Genomic DNA, 16,651 nt, shown 5'->3' on the forward strand with positions numbered 1-16,651 from the left:
AAGTGGCCCCATTGTGTGCATGTGCAAACAGCCTTCTGCTATCAGTCAGCAGAAGAGGGCACAACATGTAGGAGCTGACCAATTTAACAGCAACCCTGGTCCCATTAGGTTCCCTAGGAGCCTATATACAGGGGCAGAATGACCCAGGTGAACTAGCTGCTACTCCAAGGGGCTTACACACTACTTAAGATAACCAAGGCTCTGTGTTCAGCTGGGCAGCCGGCCTCCCACACATGGGCTTATACACCATGGCTGGCTGAGATTCTAACATCTCTCAATCCTCACATGGCTGCCTGCCTCTATATTTGGGTAGGGGTATGTTGTTGTTGCAGTAGTTATGAAAAGTAAATGAGTCATGGTACAACATGGATGGACCTTTGGGGACATTGGGCTAAGTGAAATATGCCCATCACAAGAAGACAAATGCTTTATGATTCCACTTACATAAAGCATCCTATAGTAGTCATACTCATAGAGACAGAAAGAATAGTCATTGCCAGTAGCTGGGAACAGTGGGGAATGGGGAGTTATTGTTTAAGGGGTACAGAGTTTCAGTTTTGCAAGATGAAAAGAGCGCTATGGATGGACGGATGGTGGTTATGGTTGCGCAATGTGAATGTACTTAAAGTCACTGAACTGTGTGTGCACTTACGAATGGTTACGATGGTAAATTTTATTATGTGTGCTTTACCACAATTTAAAAATCTTTTCTCAAAAGTAAATGAGCTATTCTTATTTTACTGCAGTACACTAAACTTGATATGCTGTAATAAAGATGACAATGAAAGTAACTTTGATTTACAGGCATGGGGCTACATATTGAGAATTACTTTGTTCTACCCTTTTAGGAGCATTCCGTTATCATCCCCAATTTACAGATGGAGCAAGTGAGATGAGGAGGCAGCGATGTGCTGGGGCTCGCACTCCTTCTATGAGGGGGTGAGATGTGAGCACAGGACCCCGGCCGACTGGGCTCCATGGCACTGAAGCCCCGTGAGACTCTCACCATGTAAACTTAGCTCAAAGGAACAGAGATATGTAAAAATCTCCAGGCCGCCGACTTGCTCTAGTATATTACACCAACATGTATAACATACATATCATGGTAGAAAGTTCCGGCAAGAAACTTGTGGAGAGAACACAACACTTCCTTGCTCTGTGGTGAGCAGCCCAGGTCTGGAAGCCATAATGTCCAACTATGATTTTACATTACTAACATATGAGTCCAGTCAGCTAGGGAACAAATTTGAGTTTTCCCAGGTATGTCTTAGAATGTATGCCTGAACGAAACATATCCCTTGCCCTTGAGGGTCTCATAGTTCGGAAACATGTACACTAAGACAATATTTGCCATGCTAGGTCTTGGGTTCCACAACAGGGCCATGTGGTCAAGGCAGGTGTGGAAGGAGGCACCACTGAGCAGGGACAGGGTCAGGGGATGAAGATGCCAGAGGGACATGTGTGCCTGATACCAGCAAGATACCCAGGGGAAGAAGGCAGGTGCGGTGTCCGCATTTCCAGTGTGAAGGGAAGTGGCCTTGTTCTAATGCAGCACAGAGAACATCCCTGACTGTGAACAGGGCACAGATGCTGGGTACTTGATCGTCATCTGCTAATTCTGAAACCCACACTGCACCTCCCAGCACTCACTTCTGCCCGAGCATTGGCGAAAGGAGAGAAGTGGCGGAGTCCTCAGACAGCTTTGCTGGAGGGTAGAAGAGCAGCTTCTACCCTCAGCTGGCTACACTCAAGGCCCCTCTTCTGTGTCCCACAGCCACCCCTCTCCCAGCCCTGTGCATGTCCCCAGCAATGACAGCAGAGCAGTACCTGGTATGGGTCAGGGGACCCACTGGTCGTTCAGGCCTTCTCGGGGGCAGTGCGCCTGGTCTGCTGAGAGAATTGGTCTTGGGTGGTCGTGGCTTTTTTGGTGGTATGGCAGGAACAGAAGGCTTCTGTAAATCCAGTTTTGGCTCTCTTTCTGGTCTTTCTTTAAGTCATTGTTTAAAAAAGCATAAAGAAGACAGATAGATGTAGTGTAAGCAACAGTACTTAGGTGCGGACTGTTTATTTCATGCTTAAAAAAAATCACCGATGCCACCTGCAAAGGTGAGGGTGGACATGGAAGAGCACCTTCCATTCTTTGTCAAGTCAGAATAAGCCCCGTGGAGCTGCAGTCCACTGTGTGCCTTTGCTCATGCTGGTGCCTCTGTCTCGAGGGCCTTTCTGGCCACTGACCACCCTTGGCAAACTCCTACTCACCCTTTATCAGGCCCATTTATCAGGCCTGGCTGAAATGTGACACCATCATGTTTCCTTCTCAACAGCTTGACCCGATCTCGAAGGCAGATTACTTCCTCACCTGAGCCACGAAGGGCAGCCCTGTATGAACGGGCTCACTTGGATACTTTCTGGGTGTCTGTATACTTGGCGCAGCCAGCATGGAAGCTGTCAGCCTCCAGGGCAGGGCCCATGTCTGGTCATCTCTCTAGAATGCTGTACAGTGCCCAGCACATAACAGGTGCTCAGCAAATGGTTGATGGTTTTGGTAAATGACTCACAGGACTTGCTGGGTATGGGAAAAAAAGAGGCCTGACACCTCTCAGGTTGGCCCGTGTGAAGGGCCATAAGCCAATAATGGGGAGCTTTTCAGGGAACAACAACTAATTCTGATTCTTTTGTACAATTTGAACTTGGAATATAAACCTAGGCGTCATAGATATTTGGTTTCCAAGGGTTTTGGGAGTCAGACCTATTAAAATTAAGTTAAAGCCAGATCTGGTAGCCCATCTGGGCAGTGTTCAGTGACAGTTCCATTTTTTTTCTGTCCCTAATTAGCTTTGCCCTGTTCATGGCATAGAAAGCAGATGTCCACATTCTTCTTTATAAAGACAGAACTTCAGAGAGTTTCCCACCAGGTTCCCTACGCTCTTGTAGCTGGAACTCTGAACATGTTTTACTTGCAAAACCAAACTCGTATTCATTGGGTGCCCAGGCCCACTGGCAAAGCTTTAAAAGCCCATAACCTATTATGTAGATATCATGGTGCTCATCCCCACAACATTTTGGTGGGGGAATATGCTCCATCCAGTAATGCTGGGAACTCATCTGCTGGTACATGGGGAGCAGAGGAGGAAGGGATCAGCTGAAACGTAAAGGAGGGGGGAGATTCCTCCTGCTGGAAGGGATGGGGGCTCCAGCAGCCCATAGAATGAATGGGAGAGGGGGTTTGTGCCCACCTAACAGGGAAGCCAAGTCTCATGGTGGGGTTGGCTCCCTGGCTTCTTTGTTGCTTGTGACAAGGGCTTCTGCTTTCCTGATCCACTGTGGCACAGAACAAGGGGCCCTGGCTGGGAAAGGAACCAGCACTGTATGGCCATTTGTTTGCACATAAGTTGAGTCCATGCTAATCAGCATGGAACAGATCAGGAAGTGTCTTCATCATGGAGTCTGGCTATATTGACCAGAAACTAGCCACGTGTCCTCCATGAAGACAGAGGGCAGGCAGTGTTTGGTCACACTTATGTCACAAAGCACACTTTTATCAAAGAGCTATTGGCATGGTACACAGTCAGCAGCTAGTTTTTCATTGATCTGTGACACAGACGTGGCCTTCACAATGAGGTTCCACAACTCAAGTTTTAACTGTTCGCTGTGAAAGAAATAGGTGTAACTTCTTAAGAGCTCATGATGTTGGTAAAAATTTTGGCAGGCTGATAGAAAATATTAAATTTCACAATAAAATTTCATGAGGCCACCCAGGAGCACCTCCAAATAATTACATTCATTAATTCAGCATTTCTCTTGTGACCTACAAATAACTGCTTTTATAAATGGAATGTACTCTGCTTCCTGCTCATAGTAACAACATAGCACTTTCCCCATAAAATGTGCGATCAATCAAATCTTAGACACCTAATGAGTCCTTCCACAGCATGCAGATTTCTTTAGGATAGATGCTCAGAACGGTAGGAATCAAACACATTCATAAAACTGACTGCGTAAAATGGGTTGAGCCACTTCCCTGAAAATAACATTTCTGACAACCTTCAGGGGATGGCAGATACCGAGTTGCTTCTTCCAGTTTTACCATGCTTCCCCTCTGCCAGCATTCTTGACCAAAGACATGTGTCTGTACCCAGAGTGAAGGGCCCAGCAGTGACAGAGGACGAGGCTGGTGTAAGGAGGGCGGTGATGACAGGAAGACTGGGATGGACGAGCCCTGATGTGTTAAATGACTGGGTTAGTTGTTTTTCATTTGATGAGAAATTCTGGCCCAGAGAAGTGCCACATAACCCTTTCTCCTATTTCCTTAGAAATGGGATATTTAAAAGCAATCAAAACAAAACCATAATGACTATATTCCAAAGAAAAAGCGAATTCTGTGGATAATCTGGACTAGCCCTGTGACAGACAGCTTCGTCTCTTGTGTTCTAGAAGTGCCAATGAAGATTTAATTTCATACCTTTTTCTTCTGTTCTGTTTGGAAGTGTTTCTGGTCTTTCGGGAGGTATCTTTTTAATTTCATGTTTTCTCTCAGTGGTACCTATTGGGGGAGGGATAACAGTGATCAGAAAACATTTTCTCTATTTGTTTATTAGATATACCAGCATTTAAAATATTTATTAGGTACAGCAAAATCAACAGGTTTTTTTCCCCTAAGTGCTAGCGTTACCTGGCAAGCATAAGGTGATTAGAAACAGAACAGAAGCCATTTCTGACCTATGTCATTAAGTTTGCCTGCCTATATTCATTCTGAATTTAAAAAGAACACCATTAATATTTTCTGATATTTAAATCTGACTTCCTTAGGCATCAACATAGTCACAGAAAATTACTGGGTATGAGAGGGGAATGTGTATAAATAAATAAAAAAGTTAATCTTCGACATATGCAAATAAGGGGTCACTGGATATTATGTTCTACAAATAAAAAGGAATTTCACAGGGACCTGGATTCCATTTCGTAGTAGTTTTAAAATACGGCCTCAAATGGTTTGCTATCTGTCCTATTATGGGTGAGGTCTCTGTCCCCTGCCAGGAATATGGATGGGCTTGTGACTGTTTCAACCAGTGCCCGATGCAGTACCACATAATTTCCAAGGTCATGCCCTAAAAGGCCATGTAGCTTATGCTTTATTTGTTAGAATACTGAACCTCCATGTAAGAAGTGAATTGCTCTGAGGCCACTATGCTGGAGAGGCCGTGTGTAAACCACATGCAGTCACTCTGGCCTACAGCCCCAGCTGAGTCCAGCCTTCCAGCTACCCCGGCCAAGGAGAGCCAAACATGAGAGTGAAGCAATCATCTTCACAGTGGATCCTGCAACCTCAGTTGGCCCGACATTCCCTGTTGAGGTCCCACACATCATGGAGCAGGGAGACAAGACACCCTGGCTATGCCCTGGTCAAATGCCTGACCCCAGAATTTGTGGACATGAGAAGACTGTTATTGTATGTCACCAAGTTTGGGGTGGTTTGTTATGCAGCAGTGGTAACTAGAACATATTTTTTGGTGAAGGGAGGTGCAAAGAAGATATGGTGGCTGTCCTTAGGTTCTTTCAATTTGTGTCTGAATCCTTCGAGTATTACATTTTCCCAAATGTATCAATTAACATTTCCTTTTTATCCATGTGGACTGTAGTTGCTCCCTCCCCTGGAGGCTTCATCGGTGTCAATGACTTCAGGAACGTAAAAACACTTAAAAATGGCTAAAGCATGAAGCCAATCACAAGTACTCCTTTGATTTATGGATTTGGTTGTGTGCTTGACAAGCTCCTTACATGACCAGCCCTATGGATGGGCGCTTGATACTAAAATCTCAAGTACATAGCATCAGAAGCCAAATGACTTTAAAAAAAAATCCACTGAACACATACTTTATCTATATGTCCTCAAAGATTCACTACAAATTAAACAATATAATCTGACTTCTGTCAATTCTGTATCTTTTTTTTGTCAAATAATCAAACAAAAGGAAAGCTGATGATGGAGAAAATATGAACATCTACTTCCCAGTCACAAACCTGTTCCCGAGATCATTCAGCAAGATAAATTAGCAGTAACAGTAATCTAGGAAGATTAAATGTCACTTTGCTTTGCCCCAGAGTCAGCATAACCTTTGGTAAAACTGTTTTAAAAGAATAATAATTTGCCTACCATGCTACAATCTAGTCTCCTTAAGATAATGAACCCCAGTATCATTCCTAGGAAGAATGAACAATTCTACCACCATGAAGAATCCAATCCCAGTTACGTTCTAGGCAACGTGAGCCTTGAGCCACTCATCAACTTGGTCTCTCATCTGTCACCAAGGCCTCTAGGGAAAAGGGTCTTCAGAGAAAAGCAAATCAATAGCCTGCTTTAATTTCAATACAATAAAATATTCATCCAGTCAGAACCACTAGGTGGCAAAATTAAACTGCTTAATGCAAACGAGAATGGGGGTGGAACAGAGATGTAATTAATAGCCCATTTCTTAATCTCTGTAATTCTCAACTATGTTGAAAGGAATGGGAATAGGATTTGGGGTCAAGCTGATTTCCTCCCCAAATTTATGGGCCAAAAGAACTTTTAAAATATCACTCCTAATAAGTCTATGAATAAATCAATCTGGAATTTTATTCATACTCTAAATGCTAAAGAAATATCATAATTATGAGTGTGTAGAACTAAAAAATACCCCTACTCTTCTGTTTTAGTTAATTTTTAAAAATGCCTCTTAGCTAGTTATTCATGGATGAATTTGTCCCCATAAATTAGTTTTTAACAATTATAAAGAGAAGTTCTACTGGGAGATATGAATTATCATCTTCATGTATGAGAATCCAGTGTGTAACAAGTTACTAAATGTCCAACATCAAGTTATCTTATATTATTCAACCTTAATATCTGAACTACACAGAAAAGGTGAATTAGACTCTTCAAGATTAAAAAAGAATCATGAAAAAAAGCAATTTTTGCTGGAAAAACTTTTTTCTGTTGTTGGAGGTAAGTGAAGTAAGTATAAATTTTGGTTAACCACACAGAACAGACATTTAAAATTCAGCATCACTATACATGCATGGTGACGCTATGAGCTGTGGGAAGCGATCCTCTCCAAGCTGGCCTTCGATCAGGCAGGCATAGGCGAAGGAAGACAATTAGGTTTTTCTTTCCTCAAAAGCGGTTTTTTAAAAAAATAAAAACAAAGCAGACAAAACTGGTTTATTCCAAAGCCAAGTCTTTCTGGTCATTCTCTTTGAGAGACTAGATTTTTTTTTTTTTTTGCTGTATCAGGGATACATTTTAATAACATGTTTATTTTTTAGGAAAAACAACAGTTATTTAAAATCTGCTTGTTGAGAGACCAAATCATTACTTCCCAGTTTGGCAATCTGTGGCATATGAATCTAAGAATCTTGAGCTCTACCAAGGATGTTGTGAATAAACAGAAAAAGACGCACATTGTGTTGACAAAACTGAAAGATACATTACCTGCCCCTTGCTTGATGACAGGAGCGGATGGAGGAGGTGGCTTCTTGGGTCTCTGAAAAATTAATGAAAATGATACCACATGAGACTGTTGGCAAGTCTGGCCTCTCACATAAGGACCACAGACAGTATTTTCTAGATGTAGTCTGGACAGTCCAGAAAAGCTCTCTCCAAAAAAAAAAATTGAGCAATTCTCTCTCTAGGGATGTCAGGTTTTGGCACCTTTAAACAAACACTAAAATAAATTCAGTCTGCAAAACAAAACTCTGATGGACAAATGAAATACCATTTCCCTCTTTCTAAATTCGTAACAGTCTTCTGGAAAAGCTGGACTCAGCAAAAATGGCCTGAAACCAGCAAGCACAATGGTACTCCTACGCTGAAACCACATTTGCAATTAAGATTTAATCTGCTGAATAACCAAGCGATTCAGAAAGTCACTGGGGTGGCTTTAAATCAGATCTGCTCTGAATGTGAGACCTTCAATAAAATGCAGGCTCAGGGGCTGCTGCACAGGGTAGGGTTCTAAGCCTTCTGACTCTTTCCCTCCCAAGGCTGGGAGGCCATTTGTGAGGCCTGCCCTCTACCCCAGACCACTGTACCCTGAAAAGTGGAATAGAGTTTCATTGCCTATCAGCCACTATTTGTTTTACTCTCACATCCTGTCGCTCCTGTAGATGACAGAGGCAGGAATGTAATCAATGGCATTCGCCCCTGAATCGGTTCTAGGATATCTCCTTGCTCACCAAGATTGACTATTGGAGAGAAGCGGTGAGGCTGGGCTTGGCAAGTATTCAGGGGCCGAGAATCCAGCCAGGGCACAATTCTTGGACATCATTCTTGGATGGGGGAGAAGGGGGCCGAAGGCAAGGAAAGAACCATTTCAGTATCAAAATCATTGAGGAAAGATGGAAATGGGGAAGGTTTGAACTTGGGATGCATGTCACTTCTGACAGTTCCCCTGACCCTCTCTATGCATGATATACTTGTGATTTTAAAAAAGCTCACGGACTTTCTTCTGTGCTCTGAAAATGCACTCCTGCAACATTACCGCAGGGACCAGCAAATGCACCTGCCCATCCTCAGCTGGACCCACAGTGTCTGATACAACACCAGGACACAGGAAGAAATGGTTTTAAGTAATACCTAGAGAATATGAGACCCACAAGGAATTTTCTCAGGGAGCATCACAGTACATAGGCTCTGGATTCAATGATACTTCAGCTCTGCTCTTGACTAGCTGGGTGATTTGGCCAAGTTACCCCAGAGTAAGCAGTTAGCTTGGTGGGTAAGGGGGGGGCGGTGCTTCAGAATCTGACTGTCACTACAAATGCTGGCTCTTTTGATTATTAGCATGGACACTGGGCAAGTGACCTCACCTAGCTGAACATCCTCATCTGTAAAATGGCAATAACATTAGCTCCCTCTTAGGAGGAGGCAGTTTCACAAGCAGAGGGAGTCAGTAAGCATGGCATTGTTTAATCCTTGTGACAATTCTATAGTGATATTATTATGCCCATTTTGCAGATGAAATAATTGAGGCTTGGAGAGATTAAGTCATTTCTTCGAGTCACCAGGCTATTAAATGAAGCGGGAGACTGGGAGTCCAGCCTAGGGCTGCCTGACCCAAAGAGTGCTCTTTCCCCTGTCAAGGGTCCATCCCGCCAGAGAGCATCCACAAGACAAACCATCATGTAGCCATAAACCACAACACAGGGAACTCTAGTATGTTAAAGTTGGGAAAAAAGTGGGTGTCAAGTTGCAGCTACAGTATGAGCTTGACTATGTTACGCTATGTACAGAAAAAGACTGGAAAGCAAAAAATTTATAGTGGTGGTCTCCAGGATTATGAGTGCATATGTATGTGTCTCCTTTTTAATATTTTTCTGTCTTGTGTATATACAGACAAACTTTATTATGAAAAACAAAGACCCTCACGGGCCACCTCTTCTTACATACAGGCCCTATGCCAATGGCTCTATTTCCAGCTCACAGATCTTACACTACTCTTTCTCCTTTTGTCAACCCCTTCTAGATCTCCACCCCGACTCCTTCCTTTTTCTTTCTCCCTTCTCTCTGTATAAATTAGATTGGGGACAGATGTGTGTTTACCTAATGACGTTATCATTGAAACTCTGCCAACTAACCTTCCTTTACCTCAGGATCTGAGTAATTTCTTATTCACGAAACTGGTAACACCCTGTAGCCTAATTCTTCTCAGCCAAGCCCCAACAATGCCTACCCAAAAGACGTCCCCCTCACCCTCTGCTGGTTTGAACCAATTTCACATGAGCCTCCTCTTGCTGAGGCCATTCCTCTAGTGACCTTGCCTCAGACCAGGGCCCCAGATAAGGAAAGGTCAATTACTAGTCATTATATTTTCCAAGATTACTGTGCAAAGAAAAAAATCCATCAGTATTGTGTTAGGTTTGGTATGTAGCAGACATATGAAATATGACAGGGCAGAGCAGAAGGGTACCTAGAGAGAGATGATGGGAAGTGTTGTGCTAACAGACAACCTGTGAAAAGTGTGGTCATGGCAGGTGTGTGCTTGAATATGGCAGAGGAAGGAGGCAGAGGTGTGAGGTTTCGTTTCAAGCCTGGCAGTTACAGAGGCAGGTGGGGCAGCTTTGAAAGGAAGAAACAGTTTGTGAGCTGTCTGTCTTGCATCTACGACTTTGATCAATGCTGGCCAGGTGCCTGACTTGCTTATATAAGCCGAGTAGGTTCATAGGTTGTCTTTTTTTTTTCATTGACTGACTTCACTCTGATTCAATCAAAATTACCCTTCCTGCCTCCTTAGATGAGAAATGACACCACATTTTCAAATAAGTTGTCTTTTAAGGTAATTCTAAACAAAAATCAGGGCCAAGGTTCCATTGTAGCTCTAGACCACCCCCCTCCCAAATGATTAATAAAGAATTGTACGAGAGCCTACAAAGATTTTTTTTCTTTTAATACAATGAGAAGACAGGGCAGTGGGAGCTGAAAGGTAGTCTGGGTAAATCTGTAGCAAAATGTGACAGTCAAAAACTGATCACAGGGGTTCATAATTCTCAGATAAAATGACATACATCAGCACCTTAGTTGATTTTCCTCAAAATCTCCAATTGTGAAGAAATAAAGGAAATGGGACTCTGGGGAACCTCCAGGTTAGCGGTAAGTCAACATTTTCTCTGTGGCATTTACCTGCATTAACTAGCTCCTGTAGATGCACAGACAGAACCATGCTTTCAACTCAGATGAGTATTTTAAGTTGTGAATTTTCAGAGGCACTCGTTCTATTTATTCTCTTTATCCCTCCCTTCTTGGTGAAAGTAAAAAGTGCAGCTTCAAACCCAGGTGGCTTCAGCCTGCTCAATTTGCAGGTAGATGCTAAAAACAGAGGACCTTAGAGCCATGCTGAGGCCTAGAAGGGTCGGTTAATAGCTAGGTGGTAGCCAAAGTGGGCCCAGAACTCACATCTCTCAATGTACAGACTGTGGTAAATTATTTAAAAAGAGCCAACATGAAAACGTTCATAACAAAATCAATGAGCCAACATTTTCTGATTCTGGGAGAGCAGAATGCATTCCATGGTCTTCATATTTGCAGGGCACATAGGCCTGCGTGCACATGCAGGCACATCTGCCCATGTTTAGAGTCACTAGCTTGAACAGAGAAGCAAACACTATCCTTCAAAGGATATAATAACCATATTTGACTTTTTACCATTATTACCAGGAAGGAAATAGATCTGAATATTGTGGAGTGAAGACATCAGCAAGGCAAGTTTTCCTTCCTGCTGTGGGATTTCAGAATTAACTCTGCCCTTTGTTTGGCAAGTCTGGCCAGTCCCAAGTGAAAGAGCCTGTCATCTGGCTCAACTGTCCTCCCTGGCAGGAACTTCATTTCACTACTTGGCCTCTTGAGCCAGCGTTCTGGTCCAGACATGTGGTTTGGTGCAAATAGCCAAAGGAGTGGACCCCTGATATCTGAGTACCTTTTGAAGGCTTTGTTAGAGGAATACAATAAGGTCCTGGAAGCAAATTTGAGCTTGATTTGGGCCCTTAGAATTCTTCCACCATGTAAGGATATAGTGAGAGGATGGCCAGGAAGTGGATTCACCAGATTCCAAATCTGCTGGCACCCTGATCTTGGACTTCCTAGCTTGCAGACTGTGAGAAATACATTTCTGTTGTTTATAAGCCACCCAGTCTATGGGATTCTGTTACAGCAGCCTGAATGGACTGACATATGTTGTTAGTCTTCATGAAGGGGAGGCTCGGGACATGGGCTCTGCCCTCAAGGAGATAACAGTTTACATGGAGTGATGAGAGATAATAGCTAAGAGTATAGTGAATGAGGTGCTCAACTGGGAGAGTATAGGCTGTAACTACCAACAGAGAAGAGAGGAGTACCATCCAGGCCACTTCAGGGATGCTCAGTTAGGGCTCTGGCATTAGGTCACATACTTGGGCAACATTAATGCCTCGACAATCCCCATCTCTACGCATGAGACTACTCAGAAAACAAAATGTATGGACAAAGAATATTGTAAGTGAATTTTTTTCATTATGCTACTTATTAGAAACATGTATTTGTTTCTTTTTGGAAGACTCAAAACAGGGAAATAATTTATTGGGCACCTTTAGAAATTAGAAAGAACAGTGGTTCCCAAAAGGCTGAAGGACATGACTAACCAAGAAAATTTTGACGGAAAGGAGTTTTACAAACTAGGTTGTCAGGTGATGAGGACTAATGTAAAGGGCCTCCTAAGAACTTGGAAAAGGGAATGTAGTCAAGAGTTAAACCAGCAAAATTCACCTATGGTGGATTAGCCTTTGTAGGAATCAAGGAAGAAACTGCTTTTCCTATAAAAGTTGGAACCTGGAAAAACTCTGGACCTAGAAAGGTCTTAAGAGTTGCAGTTAAGTAGAATGATCTTAAGGTTGGCACTCAATTGTAATCGAGATCATGGGACACCTACTTGATTGTACCACAATATATCTATCTGGAGATTGATAATGAACAGGAAGGGTCTGGGCAGCCATGAAAATGGAAAAATGGAGAGTTGCTGAGGCCAACAGTGCAGTTCCCTTGCAAGCATCATCTGGGCTTAACTGAATTCAACACAAGAGTTCCTTTAGCAAACCTTTCCCTCCGGTGCTGGAGGGGGACTCCAGCTATACCTGCGAGGCCCTTCATAAAAACAACCAGCTCCTTCTGTTTCCATTCCTTGCTCTCCTAGAAAGTACCAAATAAATGTGATTTCCTGTAGCATATGACTCCTAAGGAATCAAGTCCACAGGGAACAAATGCCCAAGACAGGCCAAGCCATGCATTCCAGACAGGCTGATGTTTCAGTTCTTGTTGCAGTTTGTAAGCTGGCAGCCTGCTCTCAGGTAAGTCTCTGTGAGCTGGCAAGATGAACCTGCATTACAGTCACACTAATCTTTAGAAATCTTTGAGGGTGGGTTTTTGTGTTCTTGGAGCTAAGAGGCAGACCCTCCGCTATGGAGCATTCACTAAGGAAACACCTATGGGAACTTGGGCAACGCCCCAATTCGTGACATGGCACAAACCTGGAAGAGCCCTCCAAATCAGTGCCTGTTAGAGCTGTAACATCTTCCGATGATTCGAACAGTTTCTTGTGAAAGGACTGGAGCATGAGACTTTCTTAAAATACAGTGTTTCAGAAACATTATCTTTCCGAAAGCTCATTCTGATTTTTTAGATGACGACAGTAAGAAGTCATTTCTGCTGCTCTTGAGAGTCCACGTTTACATTTCCCTTCAGTAATAATGACAGAGTATGTGCACTGCTTCATTAGAGCTCCCAGAATATTAAATCTTTCCATTCTGACATTCCATGTTACTGTCAAGCCTCAAAATAAACAGACATTCAATTTAGGTTCTCTGGTAAATAGCTTACATAATCTCTCTAAAAATGTACCAAGAGACCAACAGGTGCTATCTGGGAATATCTTGAGGAAAAGCCCCAAAGTGTTTGTCACGCTAATAAGAGAGAATCTGCTGAGCACTCTCTGAAAGGAAGACCACCAGGAATTCCAACAGGCCCTGTGGTAACCACCTGAACCCACACCAGGGAGAAAATTCATCACCCATGTGGGAATGCTTCAGTAATGCCTACTGACTCAAGAGGTCTGCTGTTGCAAAAATGCTGTTTGCTGCTTCCCACCCTAATCATTGCAGATTGTAGTCTTCTCTGGGTAAATGACTGCAAGACAAGATAACATATACTGGCAAGACAAGATAACATCTGCTGAAACCAGTGGCAGAATAATGTTTCAGACTCTGTCATTCACGTAGTGCCGTTGTGTTAATGATTCTAATCATTTTTACACAGTCAACTCAGCAAACAGCAACCCCATCTCCATCACCAACTCACCGATACTCGGGGTGTAGCAATAAAGGTTGTTATAACAACCAATGCAAAGCTGGTTGGCTGGTTTTATAGGCCAGAAAGGATGAAAAAGGATGTAATACTTTGAATTTTCTAAAAGCTAAATGTCACATTATACAATCACTTCTCAACTGTAAGTATTACTTTGTCTGACAGGTATGGCTATTGTTTCTCTAAAATTGAGTTTTCTACTTCTTAGGGACAAGGTTAAGAGATGTTGGCTGCTTGTCTTAGGTTGGAGAAATGCCCACGGGGCCCCCAAAAGGGTGCATGCCTCAATGAGCAAGCTAAGAGGAGTCCAGTCATCACTGACAACTTCACTCTTTCGATGGACATCTTCCTGTAATACCTCATGTAACTAAGCAGAGCTTCTTGAAAAGTATGTCATGGAGCCTCTCTCACCTCAGTGAATTTATTACCCCACTAAAATGTGACTGGGAACTAGAAGGCAGGGTGTCACCATGTAGATAACCATAGGCTTTGCCCATTTGTTAAAAGAATGATCCAGGCTTTACCTTAGCCTCCAAGAATCACACTACCTCAATCAGAATGAAGAAGGTGGCAAATGTCTAGTAGGACAGTATGCTTGCTTATTCTTTGGTCAAATGGAGGAGAGTCACCTTGGTCTTGGTGTCCAAATGCTTTGGGATGTGACCACCTTTAACAGGCTCACAAAGACTGGTGAGAATGGTCAAACGGGCAGTCTGGTTGGCCCCCTTGCCTCCACTCTGTGGGAGAGCGCCACCATCAATGTTCTTTTGGAAAGGTCTGGCAAGTCTCTACAGCCTTAAAGAGCAGACCTGCTACCCAACTCTAAGCACACAAAGGCAGTAACCTTGTATACTCTTCACTTCTCATCAACTGGCACAGTGGCCAGCCCAGAGAAGGGACCCGATAAATACAGGAATGAATGAATGAATGAATGAATGATATAAAACATAATTGTTAGAGAGCAGATCCTGAAAAAATATGAGAAATAACATGATTAGGCCACTCTGTACTCATTTGTCTCTACAAATATATTTTATAAAGCACTAGATTTCTTTATCAAAGTTCTTAGATTCATTTGGATTCCCATGGAAGCTCACCAAGATACCAAGATAACTCTGTGCTGACTTGACCAGCTGAAGAAAAAAAGAACCAGGGTCAGATTACTATCATTACTGCACAGTTTTAGCTGGAGGCTTCCCACACTCCTAGTAATTATAATTACTAAAAGAGTGGAACAGTTAACATGTATGGGGCATTTAAAAAGTATCAGGTGCTATGCTAAGAGATTCATATGCATCACCTCAGTTGATCTTCTCAAGGTAGGTACAATTATTCTCACATCGTTTTAGGTGAGAATACCGAGGCTTAGAGGCATTCTGTGAGTTGGCCTTGAACTGTACAAGTAAGTGATAGAGCCGGAATTCATGCCCAAGGCTATCGGATGCCACAGCCTAGAGTCACAACCATTACAACTCTATAAATGTTTGTAAAACTCCATTCTTGTGTTTTATTATTTCAAAAACATTTACTATCTAGGTGTTACTAAGTATTAGCATCTGTTTTTGTCAGGATGGATTCTGTCAACTGATAACCCACTACTGCAATCAAGCATCATCAGTAAAAACAGCTCAAATGATTTTGCTTTATGGAAAATTTATTTATCAAATGGTAAGCTCTTCTCTGTTCTGTGAATTTATTCCTCTTCTAAATGAGTGGGAACTGGAAAGTGGGGTTGTCATCACTTAGACGGATACCCGCTTCTGTATTAGCACTTTTGACATTAATGCGCCAACAGATCACCTGAGGGTTTTGTTAATATGCAGGTTCCCATGCACCAGGTCTGGGGGCTGAGCATTTCTAACAAGCTCCAGGTCATGCTAATAAAGTGTGGTCCATGGTCCAGCCATAAGTATCAAGAATCTAGAAACCACTAGGAAGCAGAATCCAGATTCTTTGGACCCCGAACTCAGCTCCAAGAGAGATTAACAGGTGTGTGGAACAGAACATTCTTCAGCTAAATAGTATGAGAAAGTAAGCTATCGAAGAGCCTAAAAGGTGTGGCTCTAGGCCTCACACCATTTAACAATCTAGGGGGCATAATTGCGGTGGGCGCTGACACCAGCTAGCTCCTTAAACAATTACAGTCATTTATCTAAGAAGCACATACATCATCAACACTGTTTAGTATCCTTGGCAACCAATCCTCCAATATCGTAGCTATCCTTTTTGAATCTCTGCTCCATGGGAATGGTGATGGGTCAAGGTCAGGTTCCTGGCCCAGTAACAGAGCCCACATGGGCATGAGGAGGGCCCAGGCTGGGAAAGGCGGGCATGTGAAAGAAGTCATGTGAAAGCCTGAGCAAAGAGACCTGGGTTGCAGAACAGAATGGACAGAACCAAATTACTGCCCCTTTATGATGTAAAGTGCTTCTAACACTTTTCAAAATTTCTTGTTATATCATTGGCAGAGAAACAATACACCTGGAGTGAGGGAAACAAAGATGGACTGGCTCATTTAAACAATGGCATCATAAAATGGGTTCCCACAGAGAAAGAGAGAACACAGATGAGAGGTGTATATATACCTGTATAGACATGCGTGTATACATATCCATGTATGTGTACACACACATTATAAGGAGATTAGCAGGCCTCCCTCTGCATTTTCAGCTTCACAATGTGCTTTTCAGCCACTTCCGCAATACTGGCCACTTCACCAGCCCTAAGGATGTGCTATATGGGATGCGGGCAGTCCATTTACCAAATGGAGCAGCCAAGGGTTCCTTC

The 16,651-nt window shown here is 42.9% G+C and overlaps 1 protein-coding gene across 4 annotated transcripts in view; it reads right to left on the reverse strand.

Annotated features, from left to right (window-relative positions):
- Positions 1 to 16,651, reverse strand: part of SH3KBP1 (SH3 domain containing kinase binding protein 1) — a 311,738-nt gene that overhangs the window by 51,172 nt on the left and 243,915 nt on the right. For all 4 annotated transcript variants that reach the window (XM_036227145.1, XM_036227141.1, XM_036227142.1 and 1 more), the window contains 3 exons: positions 7,472 to 7,523; positions 4,463 to 4,543; positions 1,828 to 1,987 (listed from right to left, as the gene is read on the reverse strand). In XM_036227145.1, coding sequence (XP_036083038.1) covers positions 1,828 to 1,987; positions 4,463 to 4,543; positions 7,472 to 7,523 — 293 coding nt within the window. The remainder of the gene's footprint in view (positions 1 to 1,827; positions 1,988 to 4,462; positions 4,544 to 7,471; positions 7,524 to 16,651) is intronic.

Source organism: Rousettus aegyptiacus, unplaced genomic scaffold (genome assembly GCF_014176215.1).
Source record: "Rousettus aegyptiacus isolate mRouAeg1 unplaced genomic scaffold, mRouAeg1.p scaffold_m13_p_9, whole genome shotgun sequence".
NCBI classification, from domain to species: Eukaryota; Metazoa; Chordata; class Mammalia; order Chiroptera; family Pteropodidae; genus Rousettus; species Rousettus aegyptiacus.